This window comes from Nerophis ophidion, linkage group LG02 (assembly GCF_033978795.1).
Source record: "Nerophis ophidion isolate RoL-2023_Sa linkage group LG02, RoL_Noph_v1.0, whole genome shotgun sequence".
Taxonomy (NCBI): Eukaryota; Metazoa; Chordata; class Actinopteri; order Syngnathiformes; family Syngnathidae; genus Nerophis; species Nerophis ophidion.
The window spans coordinates 32,806,519-32,819,650 of record NC_084612.1 but is presented as its reverse complement, the minus strand read 5'-3'; the positions used below and the strand labels follow the sequence as shown (position 1 = coordinate 32,819,650).

Genomic DNA, 13,132 nt, shown 5'->3' with positions numbered 1-13,132 from the left:
TCGTCTGCTTTATCATAAACCGCTTTCAAGTAGTGTGCCAATATTGGATGAAAAAAAAGGAACATATGATACCTTTATAGTAAGGAGTAAAGTACTAACTAGAATGATGACAAAGAAAACCTCCCTACTGATACATGAGAACTCCACTTCTCTTTTTTCACAAGCTGCTACCCACACATGTGCTCACTTCCTCCTCCTGCGTCACACATCACAAAGGTGGTGCAAGTTTGTTATCCATCCCATGGAGCTATTTAGTGACTCCTGATCTTGAAATGCATGGCCTTTATGAATTAAATTAAATTTCCAATGTTTTTTTTCTGGCTAGGTTGGAAAGCTGATTCAAGAAGCAGCTGGAAAAAGTAACCTAAAGAAAGTGACGCTCGAGCTGGGAGGCAAGAATCCGAACATCATATTCGCAGATGCGGATTGTAAGTTCACAAGTAGTATACATCATCAGAAGCTCTGAATTGGTTGTATGTATGACATTGACAGCCACCAGTCCAGGGGTGCTCACCTATGACCATGAAAATGATAAGTGGTGCAAAATGAATGAATGCCAAGCAATTACATTTTGCAAAACAGGTTAAAAGCAGTATAAAACGGATGGATTGATGGGTTAGAATGCAGATAGAGGAATATTTTGGAACCATTGTCCAAGAATGTAAAGGTCCAGTCTATCAATTCTAGCTAGCTTTGGAAAGTAGTTTGCAAACTAACAAGCAGGTGGAAAAACAAACAAAGACAGAGCATGTCTATTTCACTTTTGTTCAAGAATGTTCTCTTTTTTGCTGTTTATGAGTCATGGAAATTGATAAACAAGAAGGTGTGTCAAAACATTATCACGTCCATGCTCTACCATATGAATATACAGGAAAAAAAATCCTAACAACGTAATAACGACATAGTTGTTGACAACCATTGGATGGATGGCATTCATATAGATTTAAAGTAGCTCACCAAACTAGGCGAGCTGAAGCGTTAAAATGCTTTCAACAGCCTTGGAAGATCTCCCTGAGGTCCGTAAATCAGGAAAGTGGACTCTGACTCACTTGGGTGCTTTGGCTACAGACCCATAAATCACGAGGGTCTATTAACTCTTTGTGTGCAACAGCAGGGTCTTTGTCTCTCTGGCACAGGATTGCTCCAATAAATATTTGGGCAAAACATGTAACAAAACACAGCATAAAGAAATGGACACGATCATACTTTTGAATCAACTCCTATTTACATTTCCTTAGTGGACCTAGCTGTAGAACAAGCCCACCAGGGCGTGTTCTTCAATGCGGGCCAGTGTTGCACCGCAGGCTCGCGCATCTTTGTGGAGGAACCCATCTATGAGGAGTTTGTCAGGAGGAGCGTGGAGCGAGCCAAGAGGAGGACCGTGGGCAGCCCGTTTGATCCTACTGCTGAGCAGGGTCCACAGGTGAGAGGGTAAATCAATTATTTCTCCTGCTTCTTTTGAAAACAATCTTCCTCATACCCTGTTATATTCCTCCCTGTTACAGATCAGTCGGGAGCAGCAGAACCGTGTGCTGGAGTTCATCCAGAGTGGCATCAGTGAAGGTGCCAAGCTGGAGTGTGGTGGCAAAGCTCTGGGCTTGAAGGGTTTCTACATTGAGCCCACCGTGTTCTCCAACGTTCGGGACGACATGTGTATTGCCAAAGAAGAGGTAAAAATACTGTGTAGGCATATCCTGTAACAATTAGGGATAGGCGATATGTCCTTTAAATCTGTATCACAATATATATATAGCAGCTTCTTGCAATAACAATATCTATCACAATATATATTTTTGGGCAAATAAATAACTATGTTTCCATGCACTAAATTAGTCTGATTTCTCAAATAGTTAGTTTTTTTGTATTTTCACACTTACGTGTGAAGACCAAGTGTCTATGCACTTTCTGTAATGTAACTATTGGTCATACGCTCTGTACCTCTCGTACACTGGGGTGGGGGGCACTTATTTCATTTTAGCGCGGTTAATTGAATTCCTTTTCAAGTTGACCTATGACCTAACACTATGATGTCCGCTGTAATATTGGCAGATTTCTAATAGCTATGCTGATGCTAAATAGCAGACAGCATCAACAAAGTAGCTTTGATTGCCCTGAAGTTAGCCAGAATTTTACATTTCCTTAGCTACCTTCTTAAATAAATCTCTGTTGCTTTTTTCTACCATTGATGCACTTAGACATCCATCCATCCGTCCATTTTCTACCGCTTGTCCCTTTCGGGTTTGCGGGGGGCGCTGAAGCCTATCTCAGCTGTATTCGTGTACTGTTATTTTAATATGTGAAGCAAATAAAAAATATTCCTTCATGTCAAATGCTGCTACGTTTTTATTGAATGGTATCTGCTTCCGGGCTATATGCCGCACATTGAGACGGGTGCATGCACTATACGAAGTGTTCTTTCTGCCTGCACATTCCCCCTTAGAGAGCTTTGGTTTCCAATCGCCTTATCCAGGTGTGTTAATCCGATTTTTCAAAAACCAAACAAGATCAGATTAAAGTGTTTCGATGTAGGGGGCATATTTAGAGCAGAACTATTTGAAAAAATCAGACTAACTTAGTGCATGGACACCTACTTAATGACCATTTCAAAACAAGTTTAAAAGGCTTCCATGTTGCCCTAGCATCATTTCCAATTGTATTATTTTATCTAATCTATTATCAATCTACTTTTGTATTTACTGTTAACATCTTGTTAGTTTCTGTGGTGTCATGGTTCTGTCTACAATACAATAAATGTCGGTATTGATCGAATACCAAGTAGTTACAGGAGCTGTATTGGTCATACCAATATTTGTACTTTAAATTTTTAGGATTATTAAACAATTTTATTTTTGATCACAATTACAATCAGACAAAACATTGTGGTTGACAATGTATTTATTGTGAATCATACAATAAAATATTCAGGTATAATAATCCAAACGTGTTAGTAACAGCTAAGTTCAGATGTTCTAAGTGAGTTCCCATTAGGGGTGAATGAGTTCTTTTTTGGCCCAGCCTTCCACAAAGTTTCGTGGAAAACATTCAAGTCGTTTTTGCGTAATCTTGCTACCAGACAACCAAACAACGACAAAAACATCACTACCTTGGCTAAGTGTTGAATTCCGTCCATCAACATGAAACTTTCTGAATGAGCCATGTGTATGTTCTAAAAATGCTTTGCAGATTTTTGGACCAGTACAGCAGATAATGAAGTTCAAAACGATGGAGGAAGTGATCGAAAGGGCCAACAACACAGACTACGGTTTGGTTGCTGCGGTGTTCACCAATGACATCAACAAAGCCATGACCATATCCACAGCCATGCAGGCTGGCACTGTCTGGTACGTTTTCAACTTTTTGAAGTATCTGCTCTTTGCACACTTGGCACACACTAACTGTAAACTGGCGTGGTGCCATTTCACTATCATTACAAAGGAAATGTTTCCCTTCCCTTTTTCTGCCCCTGAGCGCATACATTCTAGATGTAACAACAACATAACTCCACATGTAAATCGACACCCGAATTAAATTATGTGTAATGAAACGGGTATAAATTGTTACTTCTTGCATTCACCTCTAATTGTTTAGTTGTTTTTACATAATTATTTGCAGATGCCTCTGGCTCAGCTTAGATTTCTTGCTAGCCTACATTATGAGCCAAACAGTTTTCATTATTTAGTATAGTGGACTTTTTAACTTGTCCATCATTCCTGATATTCCAACATACTTTCTGATAACGTATACCGATCAGGCTTCAGTTCATTCAGTTAGTAAAAAGGTTCCATATTGTCCTATTTTTCAACCATTCTAGTCTTCACAATAATGTCTTGAATGTGTGTCCTTCAAAATGTAAATTAGCCTGTTTAAAAATGTTTTTAGAAAAGCCCTACAGGAAATGTTTATTATTACATCTGCAACCCTTGATGTTGTTGAGCATTGTTTGGGGAATTGTTTCAATTCGTACAATTCTGATTCCTCATTTTAATTATAGTGCACAACGATTATAGATTTCCGATTTCTCACCCATCAATTTTTTAAATTTGAATATAAAATTTTAAAAGTTGCTTCCACATGAGTAAACTTTCACAAATGTTTTTACATTATTAAACCTCATAATAAAAGATTTACGCAGACCCTGCTCTTTATGTGTTAGAAACAAGGACGTTCTGGTCAGGTTTTTTCTGCTGTTAATTCTGATTATTCTTGAGGGAAATCGGCCAAGACCAATCACATGTATTAACAGTCATTTTTAAAATGTATTTATGGTGAAAGCTATTCGCGGTGTAACCAAGCCTGCCCCAGGATAAACTGGGGCCCCAAGCAGAATTTAATTCTCCATTTCAAAATGTCACACTTTTATTGGTGTGAAACCATCTTTCTACTTTTTTTAATCAAACTGAAATTTAATTTAAAGATTTTTTGTGTTAAAACAACTTAATTGGAAATAAATTATACAATAATACATTTTTTTAGTAACATACTCTTTAGAAACCTTCCAAATTCAACTACAACTAGGATTTGAACCCAGTATCTCTGCCTTACAAAACAACGACTAATGCTAATACAGAAATACTGATGTCTAGTCCAGTCTAGATCTGACCAATCTGAGTCCAAGTCTAGATATGACTAATCGGAGTCTTAAGAGTCTAAGACTAGACCTGACCAATCTGAATCTACAACTAGAGCCGTCCAATCTAGATCTAAGACTAGATCCGACCAATCTGAGTTTAAGGCTCAATCCAAATTATCCCTGTTTCCCCTTCTTCTTAATCATCCCCCTTGGCTTTAGCATCTGGTGCCATGGCAAAGTGATGAAAATATGCTCCTAGGAATTCGGACGTTGCTCGAGTTTTGCTACGTCAGCAATCATCTGCGTTTTCCAACAGTGATGTAAAGCAGATGCAACAAATATTTGTTTACTTTTAAGATGCCGTCGAACAGGATGTTCGGCTTTGCTGAGGGAGAAATAGGACACTCCTTGATTGACGTGAACGCGCAAAACCAAGGGTGAAGGGCTTAAACAAGGAGAAGGGGGAGTATTCGGATTGCGTGTTAAGTCTAGATCTGACCCATCTAAGTCTAAGGCTCAATTCGAATTCTCCTTCTTTCCTTCCCCTATTCTACGTGACTCTCGCCCTTGGCTCTCGCATCTAGTGCCATGGCAAAGTGCTGCAAATACGCCCCTATGCATACGGACGTCGCTGTGTAATCAACCCTCGCCTTTACCCAGCAGTGATGTAAGGCAGATGCAACAAATGTTTGTTTACTTTGAAGATGCCGTCACATGCGTCGTTTGGCTTTTTTGCGAAATATGCAAGTACTGGTGCATCAGCTTGCGGTACGTAAAATGTGTTTTATTTTGTATTGGTTTTTGAAGCCAATATTTACGTGCAGTAGCAAAAGTTTGAAATCTGACTAAATGAAAATGATTAGTTAGGCTTATTAACTACATTTGTTCGCTTCTCTGGGTTTCTGGTCTGCTATCTTTTTCCTTAAACTCGATAGTGCAGAGAAGTCTGCGAGCTCACTTCCTTTCGAGGGAGGTACTAAGCACTTCCCCCTATCCGATGGATAATTCGAACGTATCTGGATTGACAAGTACGTCCAAAACCAAGGAGTGAGGGCTAAAACTAGGGGGAGAGCTGGGTTATTCAAATTGGATCTAAGAGTAGCTCTGGACAGTCTAAGTGTATAAGCATGAACTGATGAATCATACTTGGATGACAGGCGAAACATCTTCAAAGACCAACCGAACAGTCCATTGAGATCGATTGAATGCCCTGACAACACATTCACCTGTATGAATGAGAACATCAATAGACAAGGACCTATGTTGTGCACCACAGTAGCCAGTGTGCCTGAACAGGAAACTTTGCCATTATATTCCTTTCAATGACAGAGCGGGAAGTGGCTAGGAAGGAGTTTGCGGTAAAATGTTATTCATGTACCATGTGTCATTCATTAATAAACATTTTATATGCATTTTTTTTTACGCAAAACACACTGTTGTGTATATAGGTGGGGTGACCTGGACTGGGATCATATAATGATACTATACAACCCTTGGTATCAACTAGGGGTGTGGGGAAAAAATCGATTCAAATTTGAATCGCGATTCTCACGTTGTGCGATTCAGAATCGATTCTCATTTTGAAAAAAATATATATATATATTTTTTAATCAATCTAACAAAACAATACACAGCAATACCATAACAATGCAATCCAATTCCAAAACCAAACCTGACCCAGCAACACTCAGAACTGCAATAAACAGAGCAATTGAGGAGACAAACAAGACACAGAACATACCAAAAGTAGTGAAACAAAAATGAATATTATCAACAACAGTATCAATATTAGTCATAATTTCAGCATAACAGTGATTAAAAATCCCTCATTGACATTATCATTAGACATTTATAAAAATTAAAAAAAAGAACAATAGTGTCACCGTGGCTTACACTTGCATCGCATCTCATAAGCTTGACAACACACTGTGTCCAATATTTTCACAAAGATAAAATAAGTCATATTTTTGGTTCGTTTTAATAGTTAAAACAATTTTACATTATTGCAATCAGTTGATAAAACATTGTCCTTTACAATTTTAAAAGCTTTTTACAAAAATCTACTACTCTGCTTGCATGTCAGTAGACTGGGGTAGACCCTGCTGAAATCCTATGTATTGAATGAATAGAGAATCCTTTTAAATCGGGAAAAAATCATTTTTGAATCGAGAATCGTGTTGAATTGAAAAAATAAATACATTTTGAATCGAATTGTGACCCCAAGAATCAATTATGAATTGAATCGTAGGACACCCAAATATTCACAGCCCTAGTATCAACACAACGCTTATCGATTCATGGATCCATCCGTCTTCCCTCTTGTGTGTGTGCCCGACAATGGCTTCTAAACAGGCAGAGAGCAAAGCAACAGTTGTTGCATTATCTTGTTTCTAGACTCTTATTAATATACTTTTTAATTTCCTTTTAATAGCTGCTTATTTTCTGCCCGAACACGGTTCCATCTACACTTCCTAAACTATACAAAGCACCTATTTAGATTCAACATATACTTTTAGATTTAACTTATAGTGCTCACATATAGTTTTAAGATTTACATGTATTATTTAGATTTAACATTTAGGTTTAGATTTAAGATTTAACCTTTATATTATGATTTAACATTTAGGTTTAGATTTAACATTTAGAGCTCCCTTTAAGACTTACATTTAAAATTTGGATTTCAAATTTTGGTTTAGATTTATCATTTAGATTTAACCTTTAGATTTAGACATACAATTTACATTTAGATTCAACATTTGGGTTTAGATTTAACATTAGCTTTAGATTCAACATTAAGGTTTAGAGTCAACATTTAGGTTTGGATTTGACTTTTAAATTCATATCTAACATTTACTGAAGGTTCACATACTGTATCACATTTATATTTAAAATTTATAAAACCCAAAACCAGTGAACTTGGCACATTGTGTAAATCGTAAATAAAAACAGAATAGAATGATTTGAAAATCCTTTTCAACTTATATTCACTTGAATAGACAGCAAAAACAAGATATTAAATGTTCAAACCGAGAAACACATTTTTTTTTTCAAATAATCATTAACTTTAAATTTAAAGGCAGCAACACATTGCAAAAACGTTGGCACAGGGGCATTTCACCACTGTGTTGCATGGCCTTTCCTTTTAACAACACTCAGTAAATGCTTGGGAATTGAGGAGACCAATTTTTTAAGCTTTTTAGGTGGAATTTTTTCCCATTTTTTCTTGATGTACAGTTTAAGTTGTTCAACAGTCTGGGGTCTCCGTTGTGGTATTTTAGGCTTCATAATGTGCCAAACATTTTCAATGGAAGACAAGTCTGGACTACAGGCAGGTCAGTCTAGTACCCGCATACTTTTTCAATGAAGCCAAGCAGCTGTAACATGTGGCTTGGCATGGTCTTGCTGAAATAAGCAGGGGCGTCCATGATAACGTTGGTTGGATGGCAACATATGTTGCTCCAAAACGTGTATTTAACTTTCAGCATTAATGGTGCTTTCACAGATGTGTAAATTACCCATGCCTTGGGCACTAATACACCCCCATACCATCACAGATTCTGGCTTTTGAACTTTTCGCCTATAACAATCCAGACGATTCTTTTCCTCCTTGGAACCAGAGGACACGACGTCCACAGTTTCCAAAAATTATTTGAAATTTGGACTCGTCAGACCACAGAACACTTTTCCACTTTGCATCAGTCCATCTTAGATGAGTGTGGGCCCAACAAAGCCGGCGGCTTTCTGGGTGTTGTTGATAAATGGTTTTCACTTTGCACAGTAGATTTTTAACTTGCACTTACAGATGTAGCGGCGAACTGTAGTTACTGACGGTGGTTTTCTGAAGTGTTCCTGAGCCCATGTGGTGATATCCTTTAGACACAGATGTCGCTTTTTGATGCAGTACCGCCTGAGGGATCGAAGGTTTGTAATATTATTACTTACGTGCAGTGATTTCTCCAGATTCTCTGAAACTTTTGTTGATATTACGGACCGTAGATTGTGAAATCCCTAAATTCCTTGCAATAGTTTGTTGAGAAATGTTGTTCTTAAACTGGCAGGACAATTTGCTCACGCATTTGTTCACAAAGTGGTGACCCTCGCCCCATCCTTGTTTGTGAATGACTGAGCATTTCATGGAAGCTGCTTTTATACCCAATCATGGCACCCACCTGTTCCCATTTAGCCTGTTCACCTGTGGGGTGTTCCAAATAAGCGTTTGATGAGCATTCCTCAACTTTCTCAGTCTTTTTTTGCTACTTGTGCCAGCTTATTTGAAACATGTTGCAGGCATCAAATTCCAAATGAGCTAATGTTGGCCAAAAAAAAACAACGTTTCCTAGTTTGAACGTTAAGTATCTTATCTTTGCAGTCTATTCAATTGAATATAGTAGGATTTGCAAATCATTGTATTCTGTTTTTATTTACGATTTACACAATGTGCCAACTTCACTGGTATTGGGTTTTGTATATATAGATTTAGATTTAACATTTAGATATAATATATTGATTCCATCCAACCACCCATTTTCTACCGCTTGTCCCTTTCAACAACATTTAATCTTGACCTAAATGTGATGAAAATAAGCCAAATGTGAGAAATGTTTGTCAAATGTGAGAAAAGTGAGCCAAATGTGAGAAATGTATCTGCTAGAAAAGTGTTCCTGAACTTTAACATTCGGCACCTATAATGGAGGATGGAATACGGAACAGCACGTGTACTTCCGGTTCAAAGCACTAAACGAAAGGAAATACTGTGGACGTTAGCTATGTGAGCTACAGTGCTAACACAACACTCACATTTTAACGTCATTTTAGGTTAGCCAGTGTATAGTAAAATAGGTCAAGATGGCTGTGGAGGTTTCCCTCCCTGGGGTTCCTTGGACCACCAAACATCCGCACACAAACCCGGATCAGGGTCACAACACTGTTTTATTTTGCAATAAAGTCTCTTAGGTGCTTTTCAGCAATTGTCTTTTTCTGTCTCCGGCTCGCTCTTGCTCTTGCTGCAACTCCAACACCTCTCTCCTCCTTGACTGCTGCCTTTTAGCAGAGCGACAGGTGATTACATAACCAGGTCCAGGTGGGCCATCTACGCACCAGTCGCTGATCTTGAAGCCGGTCCTGGCACACCCCGTTTCACTGCAGGTCCGCAGGCCACACCCCCTTCCACAATGACAATTTAAGAAAGACCAGGAGTGTTATTTCCATCCATCAATCCATCCATCTTCTTCCGCTTATCCGAGGTCAGGTCGCGGGGGTAGCAGCCTAAGCAGGGAAGCCCAGACTTCCCTCTCCCCAGCCACTTCGTCTAGCTCTTCCCGGGGGATCCCGAGGCGTTCCCAGGCCAGCCGGGAGACATAGTCTTCCCAACGTGTCCTGGGTCTTCCCCGTGGCCTCCTACCGGTTGGACGTGCCCTAAACACCTCCTTCGGGAGGCGTTCGGGTGGCATCCTGACCAGATGCCCGAACCACCTCATCTGGCTCCTCTTGATGTGGAGGAGCAGCGGCTTTACTTTGAGTTCCTCCCGGATGACAAAGCTTCTCACCCTATCTTTAAGGGAGAGCCCCGCCACACGGCGGAGGAAACTCATTTCGACCGCTTGTACCCGTGATCTTATCCTTTCAGTCATGACCCAAAGCTCATGACCATAGGTGAGGATGGGAACGTATATCGACCGGTAGATTGAGAGCTTTGCCTTCCGGCTCAGCTCCTTCTTCACCACAACGGATCGGTACAACGTCCGCATTACTGAAGACGCCGCAGGAGTGTTATTTAAAATGTATAATCGTATACATACCAATGAAAGCCTATACGTAAGTCCCCATGGCCGCAACAAAGGGCTCATTTTTTGCATAAGATGTGTTAGGTGTTCATAAACAGACTCTATGGGCACAGATGTTGTGAGAAAAATAATTTAGAATTTATAATAGGTCTTTTTGGTTGGTTTTTTTTCAAAACCTATAAATACTTGTATAAATTATTAATACGATTCTGCTTTATAAAAGCAAGGGAGAGGTCAAAAGCCATCCTCTCAAATCAAGTCTCATTCCAAAGCCTTTTTAATTTGTGAAGAGTTCCACGTTGTCTTTTCCCAGATGGCTGATGTTAAGCAATTCCCAATCTGCAACTGACTACTTTCAGCTGTGTTTGCTAAATACTAATGGGATTATGTTATCAAATCCAGAGGGTGGCTAAAATAGCAACAGCGATGGTGATGATATGTTTCTTACATCCATCTTTGTTGCTATGATGTTCCGCTTGGGCCAAAATTCCACGCCGTGAGGGTAATGAATGTTTTGTGTACTTTTTAGGATAAACTGCTTCAACGCTCTCAGCACACAGTGTCCATTTGGAGGATATAAAATGTCTGGCAACGGCCGTGAATTGTGAGTATGATTCGCGATGAACTGTCCGCTGAGTGTACACAATAAAGCACGACATCACTAATACTGACTTTTTTAGAGCATATTACAATATTCCTATGCCAAGAATCTCTCACACTTTGAAGCACAAGACCCATATTGCAACAATCTAATTAATGTGTGCAGGGGCGAGAGTGGACTGAAGGAGTACTCGGAGGTGAAGACCATCACCATGAAAATGGTCAGCAAGAACTCTTAAGGCAACCCCCCCCTTTTTGGGAGGCAGCCTCTTCCTCAGTACTGATCGGTGGCGAAACCCAGCAACTCTTGGTGGTGGCGACAGGCTGTAACCCTTTGGCCACGCATGCCCTGAGTGACAACCACTGAACCATCCCACTGTACCTCCTCCACTAACGCCACTAAAGCACTCACAAGACAACCCAAATGACCAACCAGGCTACGCCCGCGTCAACAGCACCAAACTTAGCGAGAAAATGCTGCTGCCAGACTCCGTCGCCGCACTTGCAATGCACGATTTATTCGCCGCCCATGTTGGAGGCTGTCACCACACCTCACATTGTGTCACCGCCTTTGGTTCAGCCACTAGAATTTATGCAGTTAGCCTCAGTTATGAATGGATGAGATGTTAAATTCCCAATTTCAGTTGATCTCTAATTGTCTTTATTTTAACTTGACTTAACACTGTATGTCAACCTTTGACTGATGTATACAAGACGATTTGAACCTCGTCGCAACTTTACTAAAAGAGGTCTTAGATGTATTTGAAATGTTATGTATCTGATTGTATTGATGTCCATCTATGTTATGTTTATACAGCCATATGCTAAAAATTTACAAAACCACCATAGTTTTTTTTCTTCTTCAGTAAAGGAAAAAAAGAGCTTTTTCTTGTTAAATGTTTGTATGTGTCATTATTCTTGAACAACAACAATATTAGGGGGGACTCTTTTCCAGAAAGCTTAGGACTTCTCCTTTCACTATTAGTCTTATTTTGTATACACTGTAGAGCAGTGGTTCTCAACCTTTTTTCAGTGATGTACCCCCTGTGAAAATGTTTTTAATTCAAGTACCCCCTAATCAGAGCAAAGCATTTTTGGTTAAAAAAAAAAAAGAGAGATAAAGAAGTAAAATACAGCGCTATGTAATCAGTTTCTGATTTATTACCGTATTTTCCGCACAATAAGGCGCCCCTAAAAACCTCCAATTTTCTCAAAAGCTGACGGTGCGCCTTATAATCCGGTGCGCATTATATATGGACCAATAATAAGCCACAACAGGTCTCACAACTACAGGATGCATAACGTAACCCCAGCCTCTACTGTAGCGTCAATTCAATGCGCCTTATAATGCAGTGCACATTATATATGAACAAAGTTTTAAATAGGTCATTCATTGAAGGTGCGCCTCATAATCCGGTGCGCTTTATAGTGTGGAAAATACGGTAAATTGTATAAAAGTGCAAAATATTGCTCATTTGTAGTGGTCTTTCTTAAACTATTTGGAAAAAAGGATATAAAAATAACTGAAAATTGTTGAAGAATAAACAAGTGATTAAATTATAAATAAAGATTTCTACACACAGAAGTAATCATCAACTTAAAGTGCCCTCTTTGGGGATTTTAATGGAGATCCATCTGGATTCATCAACTTAATTCTAAACATTTCTTCACAAAAAGAAACCTTTAACATCAATATTTATGGAACATGTCTACAAAAAATCTAGCTGTCAACACTGAATATTGCATTGTTGCATTTCTTTTCACAGTTTATAGACTTACATTCATATTTTGTTGAAGTATTATTCAATAAATGAATTTATAAATGATTTTTGAATTGTTGCTATTTTTAGAATATTTTTAAAAAATCTCACATACCCCTTCGCATACCCTCAAGTACCCCCAGGGGTACGCGTACCCCATCTGAGAACCACTGCTGTAGAGTGTCCTCTACAGTACACATTCTATTTTGGTAGAATATTTTTGTCAGAGTTACAGGAACGGGCTGCTGTTTTTAAGGAAATTCTACATAAATGTGAGTCTCTAACAAATTTTTTGAACTGTACTTGTAGGCCACCAGTTGAATAACCCAAGTGATGAAAAAGAGAAGACCTAAAACCGAACCTTGAGGAACACTACTAGTGTAACTTAAGAAGTGTAACAAATTACTTCTGACTGCATC

The 13,132-nt window shown here is 39.0% G+C and overlaps 1 protein-coding gene across 1 annotated transcript in view; it reads left to right on the top strand.

Annotated features, from left to right (window-relative positions):
- Positions 1–11,850, top strand: part of aldh1a2 (aldehyde dehydrogenase 1 family, member A2) — a 45,042-nt gene extending 33,192 nt beyond the window's left edge. Inside the window, exons 8-13 of the mRNA XM_061881927.1 lie at positions 326–428; positions 1,239–1,423; positions 1,506–1,670; positions 3,184–3,341; positions 10,883–10,957; positions 11,120–11,850. Of these exons, the coding sequence (XP_061737911.1) occupies positions 326–428; positions 1,239–1,423; positions 1,506–1,670; positions 3,184–3,341; positions 10,883–10,957; positions 11,120–11,192 (759 nt within the window). The 3' untranslated portion in view covers positions 11,193–11,850. The remainder of the gene's footprint in view (positions 1–325; positions 429–1,238; positions 1,424–1,505; positions 1,671–3,183; positions 3,342–10,882; positions 10,958–11,119) is intronic.
- The last annotated feature ends 1,282 nt before the right edge of the window (positions 11,851–13,132 follow it).